Source organism: Rhinolophus sinicus, chromosome 4, assembly GCF_057876585.1.
Source record: "Rhinolophus sinicus isolate RSI-liver-muscle chromosome 4, RSI-T2T, whole genome shotgun sequence".
NCBI lineage: Eukaryota > Metazoa > Chordata > Mammalia > Chiroptera > Rhinolophidae > Rhinolophus > Rhinolophus sinicus.
Genome location: NC_142504.1, coordinates 102480088 through 102506957, shown reverse-complemented (window position 1 = coordinate 102506957; position 26870 = coordinate 102480088). Strand labels below are relative to the sequence as shown.

At 35.1% G+C, this 26870-nt stretch overlaps 1 protein-coding gene, 1 non-coding gene and 1 pseudogene across 2 annotated transcripts; all 3 read right to left on the bottom strand.

Annotated features, from left to right (window-relative positions):
• Positions 1 to 848: 848 nt before the first annotated feature.
• Positions 849 to 6673, bottom strand: LOC109440943 (uncharacterized). Its single transcript, XM_019721115.3, has 3 exons — positions 6275 to 6673; positions 3982 to 4059; positions 849 to 3142 (listed from the first exon to the last, which is right to left on the bottom strand). Exons 1-3 carry the CDS (start codon positions 6329 to 6331, stop codon positions 2789 to 2791), a joined length of 489 nt encoding a protein of 162 aa, XP_019576674.3. The 5' UTR covers positions 6332 to 6673; the 3' UTR covers positions 849 to 2788.
• A 6167-nt stretch (positions 6674 to 12840) lies between these two features.
• Positions 12841 to 12914, bottom strand: TRNAI-UAU (transfer RNA isoleucine (anticodon UAU)). The gene has a single exon. It is a non-coding gene; the product is annotated as a tRNA-Ile (tRNA).
• Positions 12915 to 18342: 5428 nt separating this feature from the next.
• On the bottom strand, positions 18343 to 21620 carry LOC141573115 (proteasome subunit alpha type-2 pseudogene; annotated as a pseudogene).
• Positions 21621 to 26870: the final 5250 nt, after the last annotated feature.

Genomic DNA, 26870 nt, shown 5'->3' with positions numbered 1-26870 from the left:
TTTGAAAGACAAAAAAAAAAAAAAAAAACTTCTACAAAACTTAGAAAATGCTCTCATGATACCTTGACAAAAGTCAGCTGGAGACATGACAAACTAGAAACATGTTTGACTTGATCATAGCACTGATATTATATGCCTATCACAATAATGGCAATTAATAAGAAGCTTAGGAAGTTATTGAAGACTAAGCAGGGGAAAATTCACAAATACTTTGTTACAAAGTTGAGATGCTTCCAAAGTTCAAAAAGCTTTTGAAACTGCACAGTATCAAGGTGAGTGGCTTAAACAGTGTAATTTCTGAAAATGTTCCCTAAAATATTTGTGGACACCATCATGGGGCAGGGCCACCTATTATGGCAGATTTTCATAGATAAACAAAACGCCCAATGGAAATGTTTTTTGTTTGTTTGTTTGTTTTTTAGTAAAGCATCCAAAAAAAGTGAATTATACTCTTATTTGGTGAAATGTATTGAAAACATCATTTTAATCCCACACGAGTTACTTTAAATTTAAGAACAAATGATGGATTCAGATGCTTTAAATAGAGAAGATTCCTGACTGATTTAAAATATATTACTGTCATTCAAGTATGGTGAATAAAATTTTTAAATAATAAATATTAGAACAATGTATGGTTTTGATATTTGCTGAATAAATCATTAAAACTGGGTGATTACTTATTGATTAACTATGCAAATTTCACTTAGTATTTTCATAGTGTTTTCTAAAATTTTTGTTCAAGTTACGTATTTTAACTTGTGAAGATACTTGCCACAACTTTGTTTACTAATTTAACATTTTATTAAACCATAAAAGTCTAAAGCAAAAAAAGAATCCAAGAGCTCATTCACTTCTCTATTTTACAAAGCACAGAACCCTCATGATCTCATATAACCTTAATCACAATATCCTCCAACCAAATATTTGACGTTAGGAAATTCATTGTTAATAGAAGGTGCTTCTTAAACACAAAGAAATTATCCTTTTGGTATTACCATACTGTATTCTGTATTATGTCTAAGAGTAAAGGAGGTAAATAGTAGCTTTTATCACAACATTAAGTCACTTAGGATAGCTTCTAGAATACCAAACTTCAAAAAAAAAATTTTATTAGCAGTAAATTTATTTTAGCTCTTTGTATTAAAAACTCTTCTTTTTTATCACAAAGTTAAATTTAAATCCTATAAAGAAGCACATTTTAACCTAGTGAATTTAATCTTTCTTCTTCACAAGCATTTAAGTCAAAAGTATAGAAATAAATTGATTTAAAACTATACTGGGGAAAAATGCACGCACACTTACACCGTTTTGTTTATTAATCTTATCTAGAGCTTCATGAAATTTGTTTTCTAAAATTTACATAATACGTTTCATCACTCTTAAAGTCTATTGTCAAATAATGTTTGTAGTATAAAAAATTACTCTTCAAAGACACAAATTTTTACATTCCCCAGTGTCTGAGAAATAATACTAGCTGCCCCAAAATAACAATTATCTAAAGAATGACCACATTTCTAATATTTTGTTTGCAGAGCTAAATATTCAGTTAGGCCTCAAGGTCTATGCTAATTTACATGGCTTATTATTGACTGCAGCAAATTAATGTACAATTATACAAAACAAAAATCTTTTGCTTTAGGAAATCTTGAAAAACAAAACAACATATTTAGAACATTTAATGGTATGCAAAATAGAAGCAGAAGTTGTAAGCTGGAGATCCAGGCTCTAGTGACAACTCTTAGGGTCTGAGTCTTTGACTAGAAGCCCCTCTCCCTTCTCTGGGACAGTCTTACCCTTTTGCAGAGTTCAGAAATTGGGTGTAGAGTGGACAGTTTGCTTTAACCCTAAAGGTTTTTCCAGATTGAAATGTGTATGCTTATATTAAGTATCAAACACTCAAAACAAAGTAATATTGAACAACAGTCTTTGTTTCATAGTAAATTATAAGCAATGTGCCCTCAAAGTTACAATACAAAGTATAAAACAGTTCAAAAGTTCAAATTTTATTAGTAGTTTAGAGATTAAGCAAACTATCACATATGGAAAATATTCAGTGAAAAAGTGCAGTTATATAAAATACATCACTTGTTACATTTGAAGTATTTCTCAATGTATTTTTAATTTTAATCTATTAAACCCCCTTAGCCCTCCCATTTTCTACTTTAATTTTCTCTACTTAAATCCAAACATTCACCCTTTTTCAACTTTCAGCTCTTCTCTGAAATCTTCCTTAATCATTCCCAGCCTCCCTGATCTCCCTTCTTTTCTGAATTCACCAATAGGAGAAATACTTTTGTAATGATCAATAGGTATTTAATAATTTGTGCACATCAACCACTTTGAACATTTCCTTTTTCCCTTCTGGGATACAAATGCTGAAAATAGATTGGGAAATAATCAACAATGGATGGTAAATACTGTCTTAAGAACCAGCATGCAGGAAGGGAGGTAAGTAGAGTAGGGTACACGTGGCTACCTGTTCCGCAGTTGGAATCTTCATCAGTGATAACTGAGGTTATTGGTACAGGAAGAGTGAAGAGAAAACTCTGGGCCCCAGCCTAGATGAGTTAATCAGGTTCAGCTGAAATTTTTCTTTTCTAATCATTTGAACATTGACGGGCCCAAGACTGAATCATCACCATATGGCAATCCAGCAAATGATTGAGCAAGAGAGGCAAGATCTCATGAAGTCAAATATTTTGGAACCTCTTGGCAGGGAGGACAGAACAGCTTGGACATGGCTCCTTCAGGGTAAGAGTGTTGATCTGGCTTGAGGAGGGCTGAGGGCTCAAAAATATCCTTCTCCGTCTTCAATGATAACTTCGTGGTCCACTGAGGTGGGTTTAGTTGTCTCCATGGCAGATGGAGGCACTGTGGTAGGGGAGCTTTGGTTGGCCACAGGGATAGAAGGCAAGGTGTTCTGAGACCCAGGTAGGAGTGATGAAGCAGGAGATGGGGCAGAACCAGTGATGCAGGTGACATGACTGGACTTTCCATCTGTCTGAATAATGACGGTGGTACCAATGGTAGGCTTGCCGAAGTGGACAAAATATAAGACCAGAACAACAAGGGCCATAGCAATTAGACAGGCCAAAAGACACACTAGAAATGTTTTCCAGAGTGACCATGGTTTTGCTGTAACCTGCAAAGGATTACAATAAGTGGATATTTCAGCAAATTACATAGTAGCAACTTAGGTAAACGCTTGCAATCAGAATAAGGCTAACCTTCTTCATTACTCCAAATGCTGTAATTCAAAAAACAATGTATCACCTCTCTCTCTCTCTCTCTCTCTCTCTCTCTCTCTCTCTCTCTCTCTCACACACACACACACACACACACACACACACACACACACACACCTTGTCTACAAGTCCATTAGGACAAGTTACCCCTTTGAACTAAATCCATAAGGTGGCATCCCAAATGCAAATGGATTGCCTCAGGGATATATTATGTTTAGTTATTATCAGCTACTAACTTTGCAGTATAAATTAAATTATCTAATTAGTCCCCATGGGTAGAAAATTAATGAATAGATATATCAAAACATTTAGATAGTTATCTTTGGGTGATGGAAAATTGCAGGTATTCTGTTGCTCATCATTATTTCCTGTTTTCACATTACATATTGAGATATTACAATTATAAAATTATTTATTCAATACATTTTAAACTATTAAACATAAATAAAAGGACTTCCGTTGACTTTGGAAAGACATCAAAATAGAAAATCTCTGGTATGGAGGGGATCTTAAAGGAATAGAATATAGCACTAATAAACTGTTGGTGGCTGTAGGTTTAGGTGTTACCTACAGATTGTGGAATAGTAGCTCAGAAGTGTAGAGTATCCAAAGTGCACCGCCAGTGAGGGGTTAAAGGAAAGCAGAGCCCTGCAGAGTGGGGCCTTCCTGTCTCATTTCTCCATTGTTCCAAAGGACTACTGAAGACTCCCCACCTCCCCCAGCCCCCAGACCTTACCCACTGCGGCTGGAAGGTCACAGGCAATCTACAACCACAGTGTGTTCCTTCATTTGAACAGTATGGATTTCTGGGTAACTGCAGAAAAAGAATTTAAAAACAAACAAGCAACCTTGGTTTTTAAAGATGAGGAAAATTTATTTTATCCAGGGATGTAAATATATAAAATATATAAAACTTACATAAACCTAACATGTGTTAAATGAAGAGCTAACCAATTCTAGGAGAATCTGAAACTCTAATTACGCTTTAGGGATATGAATTATATGAATATACTTTTCATATCAAATGATCAGAGAAGAAAAATGAAACGATCATCTCAGTAGATGCTCAAGGATCATTTAACAAATTTCAGCATTTAGTCCGGACAAAAGCAGACAACCAATACAAATCTCAAAGAAATAATAATGAAAGAATAATTCCCAAATGTGACAAGGAATGTTTACCTCAAAATAACAACCAACATCATATTTAACAATGAAACATCAGTCACCTTCCTTTAAAGTCAGAAGTGAAGAATGTCTCCTACTATCAATATTAGGTAATTTTTTAGAGGTTCTCATTAATATGTATGAATAATGGAAATGTGAAATTAAAACTTACATTATTTGCATGTGATATGATTGTGTACAAACAGAATTTCATGTAATCTATCAAAATAATAAGAACTCATTGGCTGATTATAAAAATATGAAAAATATTTATAACACTTGTTTTATGTATATTTGTATATACTAGCAACTGCTATTCACAGTAGTGATAAAGCATATAAAATGCTTACCCATATAAAATGCTGTAGAACTTATATAAAGAAAACCATGCAACTTTACTAAGGAACAAAAAGACAACTTGAATAAAGGTCCTCTTATAAAAAGTTTCAGTAGTATAAGCTCTCAATTCTCTGAATTTTAATGAAGAGCTCTATGGAACTTTCTGGAGGAAATAAATAGGCACATTGACAAAAATTTCATGTGGCAAAATAAATCAACCCAAACAATAAAATGACATTAAATTGGAGTGGGAGAAGACAGGAAGCAAAATATTAGCAGCGATCTTCTCTGGGAGGGATCATGGGTGACCATTTTTTCTTTGTAATTTTCTACATTTTCCAAATGTAAAAAACAAATCTATATAATAAGTGCAAAACGAAAAAACATCTTCTATCCCCTGTTTGAGGGCAGCTAAGAGGTTGTCTGTCAGATTACTAAAAGATGGTAAATTCTAACCATTCCTTTTCATAGTCTCAGAAGTTGGTTTTACTGTTTGGGGATTTTTTTGTTTGTTTTGTTTTGTTTTAGTGTAATTAATTAATTATTTGATTTAATGAAACAAATTGCATAAATGTTTTTGGCATATGGGGACACCGTAACTCATATTTAATATATTATGAAATGGAGGAAATAAAATATGTATGTAAGATATTAAAGCAGTGACATTTTTCAGCTTCCTTGATATATGAAGCACCTATAAATTAAGATTATGGTGTTATAGTTATTGAATCCCCAAACTGATCACAGATACAACTTTCAAGCTGTAAGGCAATTTTTAAGTCAAATCCCATCTTTGTATTTATTTTGTTTGACTTGTCTCTTGGTTCTAAAACCTCAAGTTAATTATAAAATATATTTTTCTTTGTTAAGAAAATAGTAGGCAAGGTTTTTTGAAAAGTAGTTTCTTATAATGAAAAGATTCTATGTGAGAAACTTGAGTTCAATTTCTGGCTTGGTCACTGTCTAGGTAGACTCCTAATGTTTCAATGTCTGTATTTGGAAAATGAAGGGATTTGTTTGAATGGTGAGTGAGACCCTTCATATGGTCTACGAAATAGAATTTTCACATTACGAGAGTAATACATTTCAAACATAATTTCTCAACCATAATATGTTTTTCATGTTATGATTTGAAATACAAGTAAGCCAAGGAAACTAAATATTTTCATTGGATTAAAATATGTAGAAGTATAAATAATATTGTTAATATTTGCTATAAACACATTTCAAATCATCTACTCAAATGTTGTCACCGCTACCTTATTATAGGTTTTTGATATAAATATCAAAATTTAGGCAAAAGTCTAATGCAAAATTCCCAATGATGTGAAAGCACTATTTGGCATACTAAATAACTCCTTCAAGACTTAACGATTACTTATAATAACATACCAGATTGCATTCATCCTGTAATAGCAAACATCAGAAAAAAATGCAATTAAATTTTCTTGAAGAATTAAATGTTAAATGTTGCAAGTAAGGCTCTTAGTCATGAAAGGATTAAAGATATTTACAATACTCACCAGCTCAGCTGCATTTTGTTCAATATCCACAGCATTTTGCCGTTGTTTTCCATTCATTCTGAGGGTGCTGGTTTCTCAAATGCAGCTCCAAAGATGTCTGTACTCACTCTGTGGATTAGAAGTTAGGAAACACTGGGTTTATAGTAAATTAATAACTGTGAATTTATTTAGTCTTGATTACGTAAGCTAGTAGTCATCTATTTTCTGAAAAAATAATGTCCATATTAAATCCCAAAGTACACAATTTATGCTAGTTGTGGAAAAATAAACAGAAAAAGTTGCTCCCTTCAAAAACGACATGTAAAAAATTAACTGTAAGAATGACTCTAGGATTCTGAGCAGATGTAAACACTTGCCCTCATTTCACAAAAATTATTTAAAATCACTGAAACTTGATTTCTCACAGGTTAGGAATTTAGTTTTTGCTTCTAAAAAAGCGCACAAAGCCACGCCTTGATTATAAATATTGCAGAATTCTGTGGCTAAACAAACAGAGGGATTATGGTGATGACTAATGTCAAAACTGTCCAAAAATAAGACAATACTGAGATTACTGGATAGCGATAAATTTAGGTGAATCGTGACTAAAATCTACCACACTAAATGAGTGGCTATAATGAAATGGACAAAGGAAAAAAAAAAACGTATTAAAGTGGCTTCAGCTAAAGTTAAAAACAAAAATAAGAGATAAGTACACTTCAGTGGCTCTTGATTATAAAGCAAGGATTATCCACAGGAACTTTTGTCTGCTTCTTAGGACGTATCTTGCTTTAGGCTATTTAACAATTGTCACTGTTTCAGATGATTCCTAATCTTTTGGATGCGCGAGAACTGGAAAAGAAAGAATGTCTCAGTACTTTTCCACTTCTCCCAAAAAGTGTACTTGATACAGCATGAAAATTGAAGTGGTGTTTCACATCAGTATGAGAGCTGATGCTCTCTGACCCTTTGACAAGGTGGCATGCAGTATAGAATACAGAAAAAATGACTTTAAAGATTCTTTTAAATCACACATTTCCTGTAAGCCAAACAACTTTGGGTAGGGGGTGGTTAGTGACATGAATTTCCAAAATATTAATAGACTTACACATAATTGTTCAGAATCCTTACAAGAACTGAAGAGATTGTGTTTTTGAGTTCCTTTGTAAATATCTCTGATATGAAAATTTTATCCATATGTCACAGTAATGGAGCCAATTGTAAATTCCAGAAATGTCAACTCTTCAAAGCAGTTGATAATGGTATACAAATAAATGAAATATGTTGTCCAGAGAGCATGAATATTGGGACCATTTGCACTTTTTCTTGGCTCTAAAATTCAGTCAGAAATCAAAAGAAAACAAGATCAATTTCTGATTCTCTCCCATTACTATGGTGACTTGCTTATGGAATCCAAAACAGGGAAATGTAGAATTTTGAGAAAGTTATCCAGGAGCTCAATAGAGTAAGAAAATAAATTTTGATGAACTACAATAATAGAAGTTAAAACATCCTAGATAAATGAAGTTTTATTACATACATTTATACTAATATATATATATGCTATGTATATATATGTAAGTATATATATACACTAAAATATTAACAATAATATGTAAACAAATATGTATATATATTAACTACGTATTTTATATATAAACATATAATGCATATGCATGTAAATATCCATATATACAAAACATTAATAATTCTGGCATTAAGTGGAATACCCACACTATAATATTAGTAAGTATGGGTATTCTACTCAATGCCAGAATTAGTATATACTAATATACTTATATATAATACCAGTAAAAATATATTAATAATTCTATATGTAATTAAATGCTTCTTTGTGAAAACACTTATCTCATACTTATAAAAACAAACAATTGTCAGGGACTATAATAGATAAATAAACTACTTTAATGTTTAAAAATGCCCTATGAAAAAATATTATGCCCATTTTACATGTGAGGAAACCAAGATTCAAAGAGTTTAAGAAATGTTCTTCAGGTTGCAAAGTCAATAGTTGCTGCAGAGCAGAAATTCAATCCCTACTCTAAGTCAAAACACATGTAAGAACTAGAAAATTGATTCTTCAGAGAGGTATCTAATAGATAAATCACTTAGCCAGATACTATGATGTAAATAAGATGTGAGGTAACATATGTGAATTGGATTTACCTATGATGTTTTGGATATATTTTGTACCTCAGCTTTAAAACAATATTCTATGACCTCAATTTGAAAATTAAAAGAAAAGCTAGCATAGCATCCACGCAAGAGGCCAGACTCATCATTCGACTTTAAATCCATTAACTTTAGTTTCCACTACTCAATGTCCCCAATTTACTGTCTTGCTTCTCTTATTTTTTCATTGTTATGAAACATTTGACTTCATATACTTTTTTCCAATAGAAAAGTAATTGTATGCATAGTAAGAGCCTATTTTAATGAAAATTCAGAAATTTAAGGAAAATAACTACCTATACACTATTGCAATTTTGCAGATTTCTTCCAGACATTTTTCAACGCATATCTAAGGATATTTACTACTTTTTGTTCATTTTAGAGTATTTTATTGGTTACTACTGTCCTTACATAAAATTAATATAGTTTACTTAACCACACTTCCATGCTTAAGTATTTAGATTGTTCCTATTTTACTGACGTAATATTCAATATGATAATCATTTTTTAAAAACTTTTTATCAGACTTTCTGTTTGCTTCCTTAGGTTGCAATATAAAAGTGGAATTAATTAAATAAAAAAACGAAAATTGCTAAATTGACAAAGAAAATTGTACTAGCCTACACTGTCACTAACAATGCAACAAGACTGTCCTACTCACAGCATTTTCCTTATTTTGACCTTTTTTTTTTTCAGCCTTTGCTAATTGGGCCAGGAAAAAATGTCTGCCTGTGTGTGCGCACGCACACCTGCGCATGTGTTTAATAATTTCCTTTTTTTTACAACTCTGAACTTAAACAATTTAATAACAATTTACATGTTATTCAATATTCATATTTATAAAGTATTTATATATGTGTTTTTTCATGTTCATGCTCATATTTATTCATAATCATATTTATATTTTTGGCAGTTTAATTATTGTGGTTCAGTATTCTTTTTTCTAGCAAACATTTTATGTTTCAAGATACCAATGACTTTTTTCTCTACATGTTACAAATGTTTTTCAGCAGTTTTTTCCTGTGTCTTTTTTTTTTTTTTTAAGAGATTGTTTTGACTTACAGAAGTTTTAAAACTTAGCAGTTTAAACTAATTATCTCTGGTTTTTATGTTTTTATTTTCAACAACTAAATCTTTCGTGGATTTGAAATCAATTTGTTTTACCCCAAATATTTAACCAGTTTTTCCCAGAACATTTATTGTATATTTCCTTCCATTCCAATTTATGAGTTTTTCCATTGTAGATCACTTTGCTCAATTCTTATAAACACTTTAACCTAATTATAAACTTAATTATTGAATCAAAAGCCAAGGACAATTAAAGGTTGTTTGTTGGGCATTTTGGTTACCACATACAGAGCATAAATATTTTGAAAAATATGACAAGAACGTCCAAATTTTGTGCTTTTTTGGGCTTTAGGAAATTGGTCTATGTATGTTATATCTTATGAAGCTTATTAATAATTGGTCATACATTTAGCTGACATTCAGATGACAGCCTGTCATCTATTCTCCACAATCATTCTCCTGATTCTCATCAACTAATATGGACACTACATTTGATGCGTGTCCTTTCTTTTGACACCGCCTTTTTCTGAAAACATTTCCTTCCTTCAATTACCTTACATATTTCTGCATTTTTATCCTGTGACTATAATTCTCTCTTTGCATATATTATAGTCTCAGGTGAGCTCTGCTATGGGACTGAGCACAAGCTATTGTAATTAAATATATTATAATGTTAGTTTCTGGGGGGCAGGGACCAGGCCTAGTTTTTTAAATGAATTTCCTGAGGAGTTAGTACCTACAGCACAATTTACAAGAACTTAATCAATGTTGGGTGGCTGATAAATCACTGGTTCATGCTACAAAATTCTGCAAATAAGTAGTTTATAATAATCACTAAAGAGTCTCTTGCTTGTGAATACATGATGTGCAAGAGACTTTAAAGGTGTGAGTTAATCAGTGCACACAGGCGTTGGGTATCATTTCTTGACTGAGAAGACTATCTACTCTACAAAATGTTTCATTATAATGAAGATTTCCAAGTTCTCATTTCAACCAACCGTATAGAACCTTTCAATCCTGTACCCTCTTGGATGGCTATACCTGAGTTTATCCCCCGATTTGTGTTGATCAGAAGAAAATGGAGACTAAATCCCCATGAAAATGAAACTTAGAACCTTTGTAACAATTGTTACGACTTACCTCCTAAAGCCACTCCCTCCAGAGCGATACAAGCAGCCCATTTTGACACAGTGACAGGAGCTGGGGGAAGTAGAAGAGTGATTGCATTTGTTAACATTTGTTAACATTATGAGATATTTGCAGACATTCACCAAATATATATATATATATATATATATACATATATATAATGACAAAACAGACACTTACCTATATATCTACTGCCTGTCATAACACATAGACATCACTAATATAATTGAAACCCCGTATACACTTCCCAGGTAATATCCTCTGTCTCCAGAAAGAGCCAACACCCTAAATTACATGGCTATCACGCCCTTGTTTTTCTTTGTAGTTAGATTCTATGTCTCCATAGCTTTAGAAACATGAGTGGTAAAGGTATTAAACTCTATGCTCCTGGACTTGCATTTTTTTATTTATGTATGTATGTATGTATGTATTTATTTATTTATATCTTGAAATTTCTACTTCAAACAATGCTGCTATGAATATCTCATCCATGTATCCTGGCATTTCTCTAGTATATATACAGTTGACCCTCGAACAACACAGGAGTTAGGGATGTCAATCTCCCCCATGCAGTCAAAAATTTGAGTATACCTTTTGACTCCCCAAAAACTTAACTACTAATAGCCCACAGTTGGCCAGAAGCAGACCAATAACAGTCAATTAACACATATTTTGTATGTTACATGTCTTACATACTGTATTTTTACAATGAAGTAAGCTTAAGAAAATGTTATTAAGCAAATCATAAGGAAGAGAAAATAGATTTACAATATTTATTGGAAAAAAATCCACATATAAATGACCCATGCAATTCTAATCTGTGTTGTTCAAGGGTCAACCAGATAGATAGATAGATAGATAGATAGATAGATAGATAGATAGATAGATAGATAGATAGATAGATAGATAGAGACAGACAGACAGACAGACAGACAGACAGACAGACAGACAGAATGGAGTTGCTGTATTATAGGGCATGCACATTTCAAATTTACTGGAAAATGCCAAATAATTTTCCTGAGCATTCGTACTAGTCTGCATTCCTCCAAACCATGTATGAGAGTGAGCATTTTTCCAGATTCTTTTCAATGCTTGAGATTTTCAGGCTTTTAAAAAATATTTTCCAATCTAGTGGCTATAAACTATCTCAGTGTGACTTTAATCTGGACTTCTCTGGTAATTAATGAAACTGAACACGTTAGGATGGGATACTTATCGGCCATTTATATTTCTTTAGAACACGAGACAGGAGATGCACAATGGGCAGGAGACCTAGTAGAGGTGGTACTGTTCACTAAGGAGAGGAAAGCAGTGGAAGAATAAATATAGTGAAGAATATAACTCTAAAATATTACCTCCTTCCCAGACCTTTCTCTGAAGGCTGCACATCTGATCCCCACTAGATGCCTTTTCCTGTATATCCCAGACACTTCAACATGCACTGGGTGGATCTGCACTGCACTGGGTCTCATGAACTTAATAACCATGATACGCATGGTCATGTGCTTTTCTCCAAGAACACTTACTGTGGGGGAGGAGAGAAGACATATTATTTGACCAAACCTGAACTGTGGCTTTCTATTAGAACAATGCAAGAGAAGGCAGGGATTCAGTTATGCTTAAAGTGAGGGTGCTGGTCTAAAATAGATAGACAGGGAAGTGATGGTACCTGGAGGAAGATGAGTCATAGGGGAAAACCTGGGCATTAGTGGTCCCAAGCAAGTCCAAGCACAGATATAATGGAAATCAGAAAATGGCACATACAGAAAAGGAGGGGTTTGTGGTCAGAATATGAAATTGAAGTTGAAACTTTTAGTGGGGAGTTGTCCTTGCAGATGACAGGGTTTAGGGCATGGCTATGGGTTAGTGGAGGCTGAATGACCACTAACTACATAAAGCTATGGTCACTGACTGGTATTAAAGCAGTTAAAGGAACCTGCCAGAACTGAGCACAGGAAAGGACTGAACGGGTTTCTTTCTTTCTTCCTTTCTTTCTTTCTTTCTTTCTTTCTTTCTTTCTTTCTTTCTTTCTTTCTTTCTTTCTTTCTTTCTTTCTTTCTTTCTTTCTTTCTTTCTTTCTTTCTTTCTTCTTTTTTAAGTTATTTATTTATTTATTTATTTATTTATTTATTTATTTATTTATTTATTTATATTTTTAAGGAGGGCACAGCTCACAGTGGCCCATGTGGGGATTGAACCGGCAACCTTGGTGTTATAAGCACCACGCTCTAACCAACTGAGCTAACCGGCCACCCCTGAACAGGTTTCAAATGAGAGTGACCAACAGCTGACAAATGACTGCCACAGGGGAAGGTAGGCGGTAGAATAGCCAAATGGCAAGAGCCTCAGATAATATGTTTTAAGTAGTGGTTTGCCAGCAATGATGGAAAATTAGCATGTTCACCTTCTCCTCACCCACCAAGGCCACACTTAACTTCCCCAAACCTGCTACAAACCGAATAATGAAGACAAAGGGAAGCATCAATCCTATGGAAAAAGGCAGCATTCATTAAGGCAAAAAGACAGTAGGATCACTCTTGAAAGAGACTGAAAAGTTAGGAGAGTGTGTTTACTTTGTGATGGGGATTCCATAGGACATGATAGGACAATTTAGGAGGAAGGGAAAGAAATGAAGAGTGAGCTAGGAGAGAGAAAGTAGAGAGCAAGATGGGGGTAAAAGTCAGGTCAAGGATTGGTGACGAGAAGGGTTTACTTCCACTTGAGTCACAGGCCAGATAAAATTTGGAGATCTTTTTGTTCCAAGGAGCACTTTAGTTAAAGCGGTTTAGGTACAACACAAGCCAACGCCTGATGTGTCAGGGTTCCAAATTGTGAGGCATTGACAGAATAAGCCAAGTCTCATTCAACACTTTCAGCAAACATTTCTTAACCATGTACTGTGAGCTTGGCACGAGACTAAGCCCTGGGGATTAAACATTTGTACAGCTGGGCTTTAGAACCGTAGGAGCAACAGCTTGTAGTCCCAACATGCTCAGTGAACACAATTGCTGGCCTCCCTACATTTCATTTTACTCCCAATCTTTAGAAGTTATTCAATTTGCCCAGGGGTGTAATATCTGAAAAACAAATTATAAGTATCTCATTTAAAAAAAAACAAAAGAAAAACCCTCAGACGGTCTCAGCCTGCCTGTTTTGCAGATTGTCTCTGCCCTGTTGGAAATCTAGTTCTCATAAACAGACTGTAGACAAAGGTCCAGGAAAAGAAAAGTTATGGAGCATCCACTGATAAAACATTGAGTGAACTGCTTTTCTCACATCACATTATTTCAGCTGTTAGAGAATAAGACTACTTCAACCTCCACTACAGGATTTTTCTGAAGTGATTTATGTGGGAATTGTAAGTACAAATCCATTCTGCTACTTCTGCAGAGGAAAACCTAGAAAAAGCAGTGGTCTTTTAGCGTATATATTGCATGTGGCACTATTTGTAATAAACTGGTAATAAACCCATTGTTTAACAAGTTTTTTTATTTAGGCTACAAAAACTATGTTCAATTTGAGGCTGGGGTCTAAAAACTTAGCTAAATCCTAAAGAACCGTCTAGAAATTGTTCTCTGAAATCATGTAGTCTATCTTCTATATGGCTGTGTTTGCGCTGTTAACATTGTAGGAAAGTGACATTGAATCTGTATCTGCAGAAATTGCTGTCTCAAATGGTTGAAATGGAAAAACAACTGAATCAACTATCTAAATGATTACCACTTAGTTATACAATGAGAGGTCTGTACATAAAGATGGCTTTTCCTATAAAATTGTTCCTATTTTAATCTTGGCATATGTGAAATAAAAACTGTTGCAAAACATATTAATTTGCCAATCGAAAACTGGATAATTCATGACAGGTAGAAAGCTCAAGTATGAGTTAAATGGAAGAGTTCAAAATAACAATTTCTGCTACTCACTGGATTTGAAGTTGTTCAACATCTGTAGAATGTGTCTTGTGTTTTTCTTCTATTCCATGGCAACCAATTTCACAATCCCAGCTCTAGAAATATTTGCCCTTTATAGTTGAAGATTTCTGGAAATACTGGACTTAATTAACACTAAGTTTAACTATGATACATCTACCTCAGGGGGGATTCAGTTCAATAATTATGATTTCATATTAAAGTCTTCACCTGTGAGGATAGGACATTTGAAACATATACATTCTGTAAAACAATATTGTAACCATGTCACCATTTGGCTGAAAATATATATATAACTGGTTTTTATGAGCCTTCCCAGCAAGACTCTGAAATCCAGTACAAAATTTCTTTCAACATACCAGTATATTAATATCAACATATTAAAATATCCAAAAAGAAATAGATAGACCATTTGTTTTAACAGAAGTCCCAACCCCTTTGTATAAATTATTAGGAAACTCTGTTGGCAACCTCCCAAACCACTTTAAGTTCCAGACTTTAACTCCAAAACATTGCTTGGGTGAAGGTGTCAATTATCTCCTACTGAAAAAAAAAAAGAAAGCAAACTTTTATCTTTTCTGTCATCTCCTACTTAAAACCTATTGTCTTGATTTATGTAATTACTCAAGTGTTTTCTTAACTGAAACACGAAACTTAAGGGACCACAGAACTGATCTAGGCCCATTTCCTCATTTAACAGACTTTTGGCGTTGTGGCAAAGTAGAGGTTGCCTGACAAACAAGTTCACCATTCACGATTTCTCTCCTTTCAGTTTTATTTTAAATGTTCACTAAGGCAGAAATTACAGTTTCTGTGAGAAGTCATAGATAAGTTAACAAGCTGGAAAAAACACACGATCAGAGTGAACTGAGAAGCCAGCTTAGTAAAATGAGGAGAAAGATGGAGCAAGAAGCTCCTCTTCCTAATTGGAAGTAGGCTGGCTTGGAAAGTTCTACCATGTATACTGTATAAATAAACTCTGCAAGGCAAGTTACATTACTGTTTACCTCTTTGTCTGGAAAATCTGAGTTGTTCTTTGAATTGGATATCCTCCTCAAGACCTGCGTTCTCCACTACACTTTGCCTGGTGAGCTGATAAAGAACCTGTAATCAGGACATCATTCCCTGATGACTTCACCTTCCAGTTCATGTTTATAATAGTTGGACTATGAAGAGCTCTGTTTTAACTTGACAACTTGGCATAATACGTTTAGCTTGCTTAACACTTTGTTCTAACACACCTTTCACCAGAGGTGACTTAGTTGACAAAACTTGGTTCATTACTAAAGAATAATCATTCATTCATTCATTCATTCATTCAACCAACACCTATTGACATCAATTTTATGCCAAGTAGAGACCTAAGTTAAGTGCTGTGGGTTCAGAGATAAAGACAGTGAGTTTAGCCAGATAGGGAGACTGATACTCAAGCAGGTGATTATAGTATAACATGGCTTACACTTAGTAAAGGTATTTACTTACCTCTTCGAGCACTCAAAGGATGGTGCCAAACCACAAAACCCAGTTGGTGATATTAGGAAAGTCATGCTGTAGGGTTCAGCAACTAAGCTGAGTATTAAGGGATGGGTAAGAAGTAAGCCAGGCAAAGAAAGAAGAGTGAGAGTTCCAGGAAAAGCCAGCAGCCTAGAAAGAGACTAGAACCAAGGGAAATTAATTGGGGACAGGCTAGGAAGGAAAGAAGGAGGCAGATCTCCCATAGGAAACTAGATTTTATTCGGAAAGCTATTTGAAATCACAGGATTCACTTAAGTATGAGAGCGACGAAATAGAATTTGTATATTTGAAAACTTCTTCTACTTCAGGTAGGGAGAATGAGTTGAAGGGCAAGAAGAGAGAGGGAGCCCAGGCTGGAAGTCGAGAGAAAAGACTGATTTTAATGCACAGCTGAGTGCATTTTATTCCCAGTGCCATTAAGAGGGGCAAAAAGGGTATTTGTTATTTTATTTTGAATTATTTATGTTGAAGACTTTTGATTACTGAATTATCATTCAGCTTCTTCATAGTATTTCTTAATATGCTTTGTACTGTAATTAAAAAGACCTCAGTGATTTTCTGAGAGTGTAATTATCTTTAAGTTTCTTTTTTTAAGTTTTATAATTAGTTTCTCCTCAGGGAAAAGAATGTACCTCAGCCTACTTCAAAGATTATGGGTTGTCCCTCAAATTCCAAAGAATCACAACTCCAGAAAGACAACTCTTTGGAGAATGTCTTATGAATCTTGAAGAAAATGAGGGTAGCAAAGAGGAAATTTTTCTAAAAGGCATAGATAGGGCTTTAAGTGATGGAAGCTCGGAGGTAAGCCCCAATGCTGCTATTATTGCAGGAATAGGTAAATTATTTAAAAATCTAGTTTCCCCAAAAGGAAAATCAGAGTCGCAAGGGACTTCCCTGGTCCTCTTAAAGTCACTTAATCCTAACACAATGGTGAACTGATGAAAATATATCCCCCCAAAGTCTTAAGAGTTGTCATAGTTTTTACTGGGGTGAAATCTGAGCCTGTTGAAAAGAATCTCTTGGCTGTCTTGAGCTGTCTGTATCAAAGCATCTGAAATTCAGCCAGCCTTGGCCATGGCCCAGTAAGTGATTGTTCTTATTTTTACTTGAAACCATTTTCAACATCAACTTTCTGAAAGTCAGCTTTCAATATTAGCTTTGAGACAGAAAGTAGTTCCTGAGCAACCTTTTGTCCTGATATAGATGAAGTCGCTATGACTCAAGTAATGACAACCATAAATAAATTGTATTATATTATTAGCTTCACTGAAAGAGGCCCCACCTTTTCCCTAAAGAGGGAACAGAAGTGCTGATTGAAACAGAATCCTACATTGTCAAGTTTTGAGAGCATTATCCTGCTTCTTCTCAGTCAAATGGCTGAGAAATCATCTTAAATCAGTAAATTTAAGCCATCTTAATTAAGACTTAAGTGGGATTAAGTCTTCTAAATGATGAGGGGGCTTATAACTGAATAAAAATGACGTGGCCCCTGCTTGCGTAAGACGGAGGCCCTGTCATGCATCCCCCGCTGCACCCTCCCCTTTAGATAGCTTTAAGAATGATAAAATGATAAACCAAGGTGATCATTTCCAAATAGTTAAGTAGAGAGAAAATTTCCAAATCATGTTTGTTAAACATATTAATGCTGAGAAGAAAAACAAATGGAAGTGCTGCACACAGAATATTCTGTAGTTGTGGATATTTTTCTGAATAAGGGAGGTACTGTGGTAGATGGCGGATTATAAATTTACCATATGGTAAAAATAACATTATGGGAAACATAAATATGAATCAAATGTATAAAAATCCTATGTAATCTTTGCCGGGAATATAGTAGTTGATTAAAAATTAATGTGGTCCCCCTACCTGCCATCACCATAGTTCCTCTTGCAATGATCAACAGTACCTCCACTCAGTTCTATGAGAACTTAGAAATTCCAAATTTATGGAAACTGTGAGCATCCATAAAATAATCAAGTACATATTAAAAGGTGGAAAATAAGTCTTAAAAGAATTAAAAGAATTCAATCTAAACAAAAATGTGCTAAAGTATTTTATTAATACTAACATTAAGAGTTAAATATTTGAATCATGCCTGAAAAATTATCCTTCAAAGACAAATATTTGAAATTTGAAATAATACTTATTTGGGTCTACTATATGTCAGATGGCTATAGTAACAGGTAATACCAAGGGTCTATTCTCATAGATCTTACATACGTAGTACAAGTCAGCTATCATTTATTCATTTATTCAGTATGTATTTTATAAGAACCATTTATGTTACAGGCTGAGAACATTTTATCATTCTTTATAAAATAAAATGTACATGAATTTATTTACAAGTATAGGTAAACTTCCAATCATTTATCATTCTGATGATTAGCAGAGCTGTGAAAGAATTAGAAAGAGGCAACTCTAAATCAGAAATTGGTCTAATCAGTGATGTTTTAAATCTCTCGTATTTAGTTTTATTAAAATCTTAATCAAAATATCAAGGAGGAAAGTGAAGGCCAATGTGAATTATTAGAAATCTAAATTAATGTATTTACTAAAATGTCATTACTTCTAAGCACATTTAATTAAAATAACTCCACTAGTAAAAATTAACAATGAGTATCCTTTTAGGTCCAACTTTAAGAGATTTTAAGTGCTTTAAAATTTGCCCAGAGGCTTTAATTTTAAAGCTTTTCTTGAAAATATTTTTTTTTACTATTTGGTAAATGAAGCATTTCCCTCTTGATCATATATAATCAGTTAATTAAGTAGTTTTTGTACATAGCTGGTCTATAATTTTTTTTCTTGCATACCTAGAACATGATTCTGATTTTTAATAGCTTAAATCAGAATTTATATCACTCTAATTATTGTTATTCTTAAGCTATGACCTTTGAATCACTGATTCTCAAACCTTCCAGGACATTACAAACATCTGTGAAGATTTTAAAATTATAGATCATTAATTGAAATCCAAAGATCCTGATTTAGTAAGTCTGGGGTATCGTCAATGGTCATTTAAATCTGCGAGAATTATTAAGAATTCAAAATAACAGCCTGAATGAATGAATTTACTGCTTAATTTGCACTGCTATTTTCTTCATCTGTGTCTTCCATACTTTTAGCACATAGTTGGGATTTAAGACATGTCACTTAATTGATTGGTTTACAAGACTGCAGGAAATTAATTATGTAATTTCAAAATAGAGATTAAAATGCACTTTCAGTAATATTAATGCAGGTAGAATATGATTGCTTAAAAGGTAATTGCAATCTAAAGAGAAATTGAAGAAACATAGCTTCACTTTTAAGGAAACAATTATTAATTCTAAAATTTTCTCTACATAAATTTGTTTAAATCTCATCCATATAAAATTTCTGTTTATTATGTGTATAATTTGTGTACAGAGGAATGCAGTGTTCTGAACTGAAACCAATACATATTAACATCTAAACGGCTAATTTTTAAAACAAATTTTACTAACTCCTAAAAAGCTAGAAATGGGATTTAACAGTTTACTATGATTTAGAACTGTCATTTTAAAAACATCAATCCATTAAATCATGTAGAAATAAGTATGCAAAAAGTCTGCAAAACAAAAAACATACTTTAAACATGTTTAAGGATAGAGATTATCTGAAATTCTGGATTTTCCAGTCACTTCATTATTATGCGATGGCAGCCAAGTAATCCTTCACTTCAGTAGGAGTAAGCCTCCTAAATCCAGCTTCATTGCAGATTCCAACTTCTATGTTATCTTCTGTCATTTGCCCTTCAAAGCTTTGCTGTAGGGTTAACATGGCTGTATGACTGGCATCTTCAAGTTCTAGATGTGTGTTATGCCTTTTCTCAAGGAAAGTTTTCCCATTCACATAATTTGTTCCCTTTGCTGTGGCTTTCCAAGCAAAGTAATCTCCAGATAGAGCTCACTGGAATAAATATGCTTGTTTCTCTTTCCAACCACCAATTAGTAAAGAAACTCCAAATGGACAAATACCACCTGACTGGGTATATTCTTGCATGACAGAAGCTACTCTGTGCACCAGCTGAGCTGTGGGAATGGGTTCCTGGTAAATACGACAGTTCTGCTGAGCTAGTTTCCCAGCTCTGTGCACGAGCTCTGTGTAATCTGAGTTCATGCTACTACACACCAAGCCTGTGTGTTTGGTAATTTGTTCCACTTTGTGTACATTTTGCTCATTATACAGAATGAATCTCTGTTTCCTCTCAGTTGCTACTACCACACTATTTGAAGATTTGATTCCCACTGAAGGGGCCCCTCCAGCTACAGCAACCAAAGCATATTCAATCTGGACAAGTCTACCAGACGGGCTGAATGTCGTCAGCGAAAAGCTATAACCACCCTCCGCCATCTTTACCTGGTGGGCTAAACGGCTAATTTTATTATAAGATTTTATATAAAACTTCTTAAAATTTTCCTAAATGAAAAAATTGGGTTACTTTTTCTATACAAAATTGTTATTTGAAACTATAGAACCAAGAGCAGATTCTTTATAGCTTAAACGTTCAGTTTTTTAAAAACGTTTAGAAGTTCTCAGTGTTGATTTAATGAAAATTCAAGTAATTATTCCATTATTCATTGTCTAAATTATTGTTCTTCAAGTGGCATTGTGGTAGCTGCTGTAGGTAGAATATAGTAATAGCAGTAGATATAGACTCAGCTATTCTAGGAGAGGTAGCTAAAGTTATGGGGAAGAACTAGTGGGGAAGGATAGCTGTAGGTTAATTTGTAGTGATAATAACTAAAGACTAACTTGCCATAGAAGAGACCATTTTGATGACCGATGGTATTTCTATCAGCGAAATCACTAATGGTGACATTTGTGTAGTTGCAGGTTCAGACGAGTAGATGTGGATTACAGATCGTTAAAGAAGACTGATGACCATTGTTATTGTAGGCTAAGTAGAAGTGTAGAAGTGACAATAGTTGTAGGTTGAATGGAAGTGGTATGGTTGTAGATTCAGTTGAAGGGAATATAGCGGTGCGTTCAAAGAGATGGCGGAAGTGGTCATTGTTTTGGTTGTCAGCTAAAATAAAGTTGGATTAGGATGTTCTGTTGTTGGTGTTGTAGCAGTTGCAGGTCCTGTGGAAGTGGGAATAGCTGTGGTTTTATTTGAAGGAGGCATACTGGCTGTTGTGGTTGTAAATTCAGTTAAAGGTGTGGAGACTATAGATTTACTTGAAGTGATGGTTGTGGATGTTGTGGTGGGAGGTTCAGTGGATATTGCAACAGTTGTAGATTCTGTTAAAGTGGCTATAGTTGTAGATTCAGTTAATGTGGTGGTCGCTGTAAGTTGAGAAGTGGTAGAGGTTGTTCCACCATCTTTGACTGCATGCTTTTCATTATTCGGGGTAAGCGTGATAACAATGGAAGAGTTGTTATTTCCTCTATCATTCAGCAGGTGTATTATGAGTACTCCAATTGCTGTTGTTATCACACAGGCTAGGAGACAAGCCAAAAAGACTTTCCACAGAGACCAGGTACTGCAGCAATTTCCTTTCACCTAAGAGTGTCAATAAAAATATCAGTAATGAAAAACAAAAATGCTTGTGACTTATCATCTTTTGTGTAATTTATAACTTAGTGCATTAACATCATTTGAATCCCCATATGTCTCTGAAGAAACTTGGGCTTAAAGTCCGTTTTTATCCAGGTGGAGGTAATTGCATGCTTTCTCTAACCTTCGAAGAAGTCAAAATCTGCCAATATCTCATCTTCTCTTATTCTATTTTCCAATGATGGATAGAGGTTTTTTCATCTCTTCATGTGAGCAGAAAAGCACTTCAATGGTAAATTCTCTGTCATATACCTGGTCCTCCACCAGATGTTGTCATTACCCCAACTGATCCACTTCAAAAGTCTCTTTCCCAAGAATCCTGTGCTCTAACCACTATCTCATCTCCTTCCATCTTGTGTGTTCAATTATTCCCATAACAACCTTTCTTTAGTTTTATTAAAATATTTAACCCAGCAGCCCTTGTTTTACTCATATCCCTCCTATCCACCCTTTGTTCTATGGTGCATTATTTCAATAACACTTACTAATTCCCTTAAGTCTCTTGTTCCCTCATCTCATTTCCTCCAACTGGCAAATAAATGATGATCTGCTTTCTCTAGACTTGCCCTTGAGCGGCCACACTGTTAGGGAAAGTTAGGCACCTGGACTGATGAAAGTCAGTATAAATGTATGAGCACCATCCTTGAATGGATTTTTTTGTTCTGCTCTACTGTCCCACTGTATCTCTGATTATATTTATCAATCTTCTTCTTTCTCCTCAAACCTGTAACACCCACACACCAACCCTCACACACAAATTGTCTTTCCTTATTCCCATCAAAGACTTCATCTCCTTCCTACTTCCTTCGGAAACTTGAAACCGCCAAACGGAAACTCTTTCAACCCCCCACTAGGTACCAAACCTGCAAATGGAAACATACCTGGACTCCACCTTTCTGCCTTCCCTGACAGACACAAGAGGAGCTAGCCCGTCTTCTGCCTGAAGCTGATCTGCCAATCTGTCCTTTGCATGCCATCCCTTCTGCCTTTCTGAGCAACATTTTTCTTTTGATTATCCTTTCTCTTAGACTGAATACTTAACCACTTTCCTCTTAAATGCCTTTTTCTTTTTAATATTTAAACCCACTCAAATCTATTGCTATCTTAAACAAAAAAAGTCTCCTTTGATTCTACGTCCCCCTCCAGCTACTTATCTTTCTTTGGAAAATGAAATTTCCTGAGAGTTGTCTATATGCAATGTCTCCGCTTACACACTCTTCAATCCAACCCAATCTGGCTTCTGCTTCTGTCATGCCATGAAACACCTCTTAATAAAGTCATCAGGGACGTTCACTCATTAAGATATAAGTGACATATTTTAGCCCTCATCTTATTTAAATCCTCAGTAGTATTAGCCCCTGGAGACCATTCCTCTTTCTTTCTTTTGAACAATCTCTTCTCTTTGCTTCTGTGATATTCCATTCTCATCTATTTCTTCCTAAACCCCAGACTCTTCTCAATTTCTTTTGAAGGCTCACTATCCACTTTCAGAATGTATTGACATTCTCAGGACCTTGTTTCTTTTCACTCTTGGTCTAGGATCAGCAAATTTTTCTGTAAAGGGTCAAATAGTAAATATTTTCAGCTTTGTGAGCCCTACGGTTTCTGTCACAACTACTCCAGTTTGCCACTATTGTGTGAAAGAAGCCATAGACAGTAAGTAAACAAGAGAACATGACTGTATTCCAATAAAACTTTACTTACAAAACCGGTGGTGGGCAAGAATTGATCACCATGCTTTCTCCCTAGTCTTTTTCATTTATAGCTATGATTTTTATTACCATCCACGTCAAGAGTGACTTTCAAGTTATCTGCAGTCCAGATCTCCTATATAACCTTAAAATGCTTTCGTGGTACCACATCTTGGATCTCAAAAATGCCTCAGACTCACTGTATCCAAACCCAAAGTCATGATCTTCCCAGTGAACCCTGGACAGCTCACACATTTTATTAAATAGTACCAACATCCTTTCCATTCAGTTCCAAAAGCTGGAATAAAGGAATCATCCTTGAAATCTCCCAATCCATTACCAAGCCCTGTTAACTTTATCTGCTAAATATATCCTAATGTTGACTTCTCTGACTCTGTTGATACCCTTCTAGCCCACGCTTCCATTATCTCTGCCTTGTACTAGTTCAATAGCCTTGGGCCACACTGGCCTCCACTCAGTTTCTTCAATGCACCATGCTTACATCTACAGTGGGGCGCTGGCACAAAGTGTTCTGTTCGTCAGGAATGCCTTGGCCACCATCAGTCCAGCACCCAGAAGGCCACACAATTCGCCTTCAATACAGCATGGTCTCCTCAGGCATCTATTTTCACACCAATACCTGAGCATTGGTTAGTGATTGTCTTATCAGGAGAGGAATCATACACTATGAAGTGTTTTCATAATTGTTCTTAGAATATTCCCAGTTTTTAAAGTAACATTGATAGACTGGTGACGAATCAACTCCTAAAAATAACCCTTTATAAAGTCCTATCATTCCTCATGTAGGTTGCTGCCTAGGACCTCGTATGAACAGAGGGACCCAGAGAATCCACCTGAGTGCACTGGCTCCTTCCCAGGTGTGTTACCTTGGAATACACAATGCAAAGAGCTCCCTAGAAGCTTTCCAGTGATGTGCACTTAACATGCTAAGACAAAGCCCTGCTTACATTCTCACTAATCCTTACCCTAGATTAGTCTATTTACTAGCAAGGTATAAAAGAAAGAGAAAAAGAAAAGAAACCCATAGAATTTGGGATTAGAAACCCTGTGTTGGAATGTCTGCTTTCTGCCTAAGCAAATTGCTTAACTTCTCTGAGTTCCTATTTCATCCTTTATGAATGGGTGACAAAATGGCTTGTGACTTACAGCATTACCTTAAGAACTAACAAAACTGAATTGCTTTGTTAATTCTAAAGTGTTTTTGCAAATATTCATTGCTAATACTCTTAGACACCAAAGCAGAAGAGTGGAGTCTTTTTAATTGGAGAGATGTGTTAAAATTTCAGAGCTATGAAATCACACAATTTCTTACCTTCTCTGAGTCTCAAATCTCCTTATCTTGAGGTACAGGGTTAAAAATATCTATCTTATATTATTGTTGGAAGACTAGAAATAACATACATAAGTCACTAGTTCTCAACAATGTTTTTATTTTGGATGCAGTAATCATATAGGCATTAAGATCAAGAGCTTTGGAGTCCAACAGATTTGGAGTTGAATTTTAGCTCTGCTACTTATTAGCTGTGTAGCGTTTGGCAACTTTACCTTTCTAAGCTTCAATTCCTCGTTAAGACAATGACAAGACAAGAAGGTAAAATAAGCTAATGTTTGTAAAGTGCCTGGCATAGTGTCAGGTATGTCAATTTTCAATTCTCCAACATGCTCAATTATTTTATTATCACCTGGATGGAAGCAAGACCCTCAAGGAATGGGACACAACACTCATGTCTTACAGACAGACTAGATCTTAAATATTACAAAATATGGGCCACAGTATTCATTGGAAGGCCAGGATTTCGTGCAAAGGGTGGAAGCCCTAAAAAGGCAGTAGAATGAAGGCACAGGTCACCAAGGCCAAGAAATTAGGGCCACTAAGTTCAAGTTAGCTCTAGAAAAAAATAAAAAAATACCTTCTTTACCCTGACCGAAAGCACTACAAAGCTGTCTGAAGAAAAGAAAGTGGGAAAAGGTTTATGCACATCTGGGAAAAGTCTATAATACTGCTTTTAAAAGAAATTATAAAAGAGCAGCTTAGTGAAATAAAGTGCACGTAACCAGAAAATAGGACACCTAAGTTTTCCTGTCTTAGTCACTTCAGACAAAACTATGCGAGTTCTGGCAAATCTCTTAGATTTCCCAGGCCATATTCCCTGATTGTTAAATGACAAAATGGGACTAGATCAGTCATTCTCATCACTGGTTGCACATTAGAGTCACCGGAGGCATTGAAAAAATATTGATGCATGGGGCTCACCCCCAGAGTTTCTGATTTTCTTGGTCTGGGGTGGGGCTCAGACATTGTGCTTCATAAACAATCCCCAGGTGATTCTAAAATGAAGCTTGGAGTAAGAACTACCAGATTAGATGTCATCTAAGACCTCTTTCACCTCTCTGATTGAAATGAATTACTGTATCTCTGCAAATAAGAAGAAACATTTTCTAACTCCACCCTATGGAACTAATTCAATCTTTCACGTTGCCACAGCAACAGTGTAAACAGTTTATATTTTAAAATCCAGAATCAAGAAACAAGGCTCAGACTCTTTCTTCTGAACCTCAGCAGCAAGATTAAGCAACGGAGAGTAGGAATTCCAGAGTCAGGGGAACCCAATAAAACTTCCAAGCACAATAAATAATTTATAGTCAAGGTCAAGTTCCTGTTCCAGGGCTGAAAATTTAGAGATACAGTCCAGAGGTAAAGTTAATCCAGCCAACAGTTAAGTTCAGGAACCAAGGAGAGCTGGGTCTAGTCTCCAAAACTAGTGGAAAAATCTGGAGAAGAGAAGCAAATTCCTGTATCAAGGTCATATGTACCAGAGGTCAGAACCAAGAGAGCTAAAGAAAGTGCCACACACAGGTTCAGAGGTTTGAAACAGTGCAAGAAAAGAAAACAAAGTGATCACCAATACAGTAGGACCCTTAAAGCTTTAAACGTGACTCAGTCTCCCATTGGAGTCTAATTAGTGAATTAAACCCTGCATTGCCAACATATTTGCTCCCCTGCCCCTTCCCAACCTTGCATTTGTATTTTACATTTATTCCTTTTATTTTCATATCTGTTCTCTATCTATGTGAATATTTGAGCCCCCAACTAGAACATTAGCCCTCTGAAATCAGAGACTACCAAATATTCCTCTTCTTGTGAATTGCCTCACAGTGTCTTATAATTATACTGAGAATACAGCAAATACTTAACATGAATGTAGGTGAATTAAATGATTAAATACATTTCCTGGGCAAGAACAGAACAAATACATCCCCATATAGAACACATCCCAACTTGCATCAAAGCTTCTATACCAACATTACCTGTGGATGGGATAATTCTCTGTGTCTGCATCCTGAGTGTGCAAGGACTTCTGGGCTCACACAGACCCCGACTAAGTGGGAAGAGACATCACTGGTCATGTCTTTTGAAGGTGGCTGCCAACATGCAGAGCTGTGAGCCTCTTGGTCATCTGAACCCATGACTG

Coding starts and splice junctions, on each gene's coding strand:
- LOC109440943 (XM_019721115.3), bottom strand. CDS start 6,331: ATGAATGGAAAACAACGGCAAAATGCTGTGGATATTGAACAAAATGCA. Junction 4,060..6,274: donor AACAAAATGCAGCTGAGCTG/GTGAGTATTGTA, acceptor CTTTTTCTGCAG/TTACCCAGAAATCCATACTG. Junction 3,143..3,981: donor TGACCTTCCAGCCGCAGTGG/GTAAGGTCTGGG, acceptor AATCCTTTGCAG/GTTACAGCAAAACCATGGTC.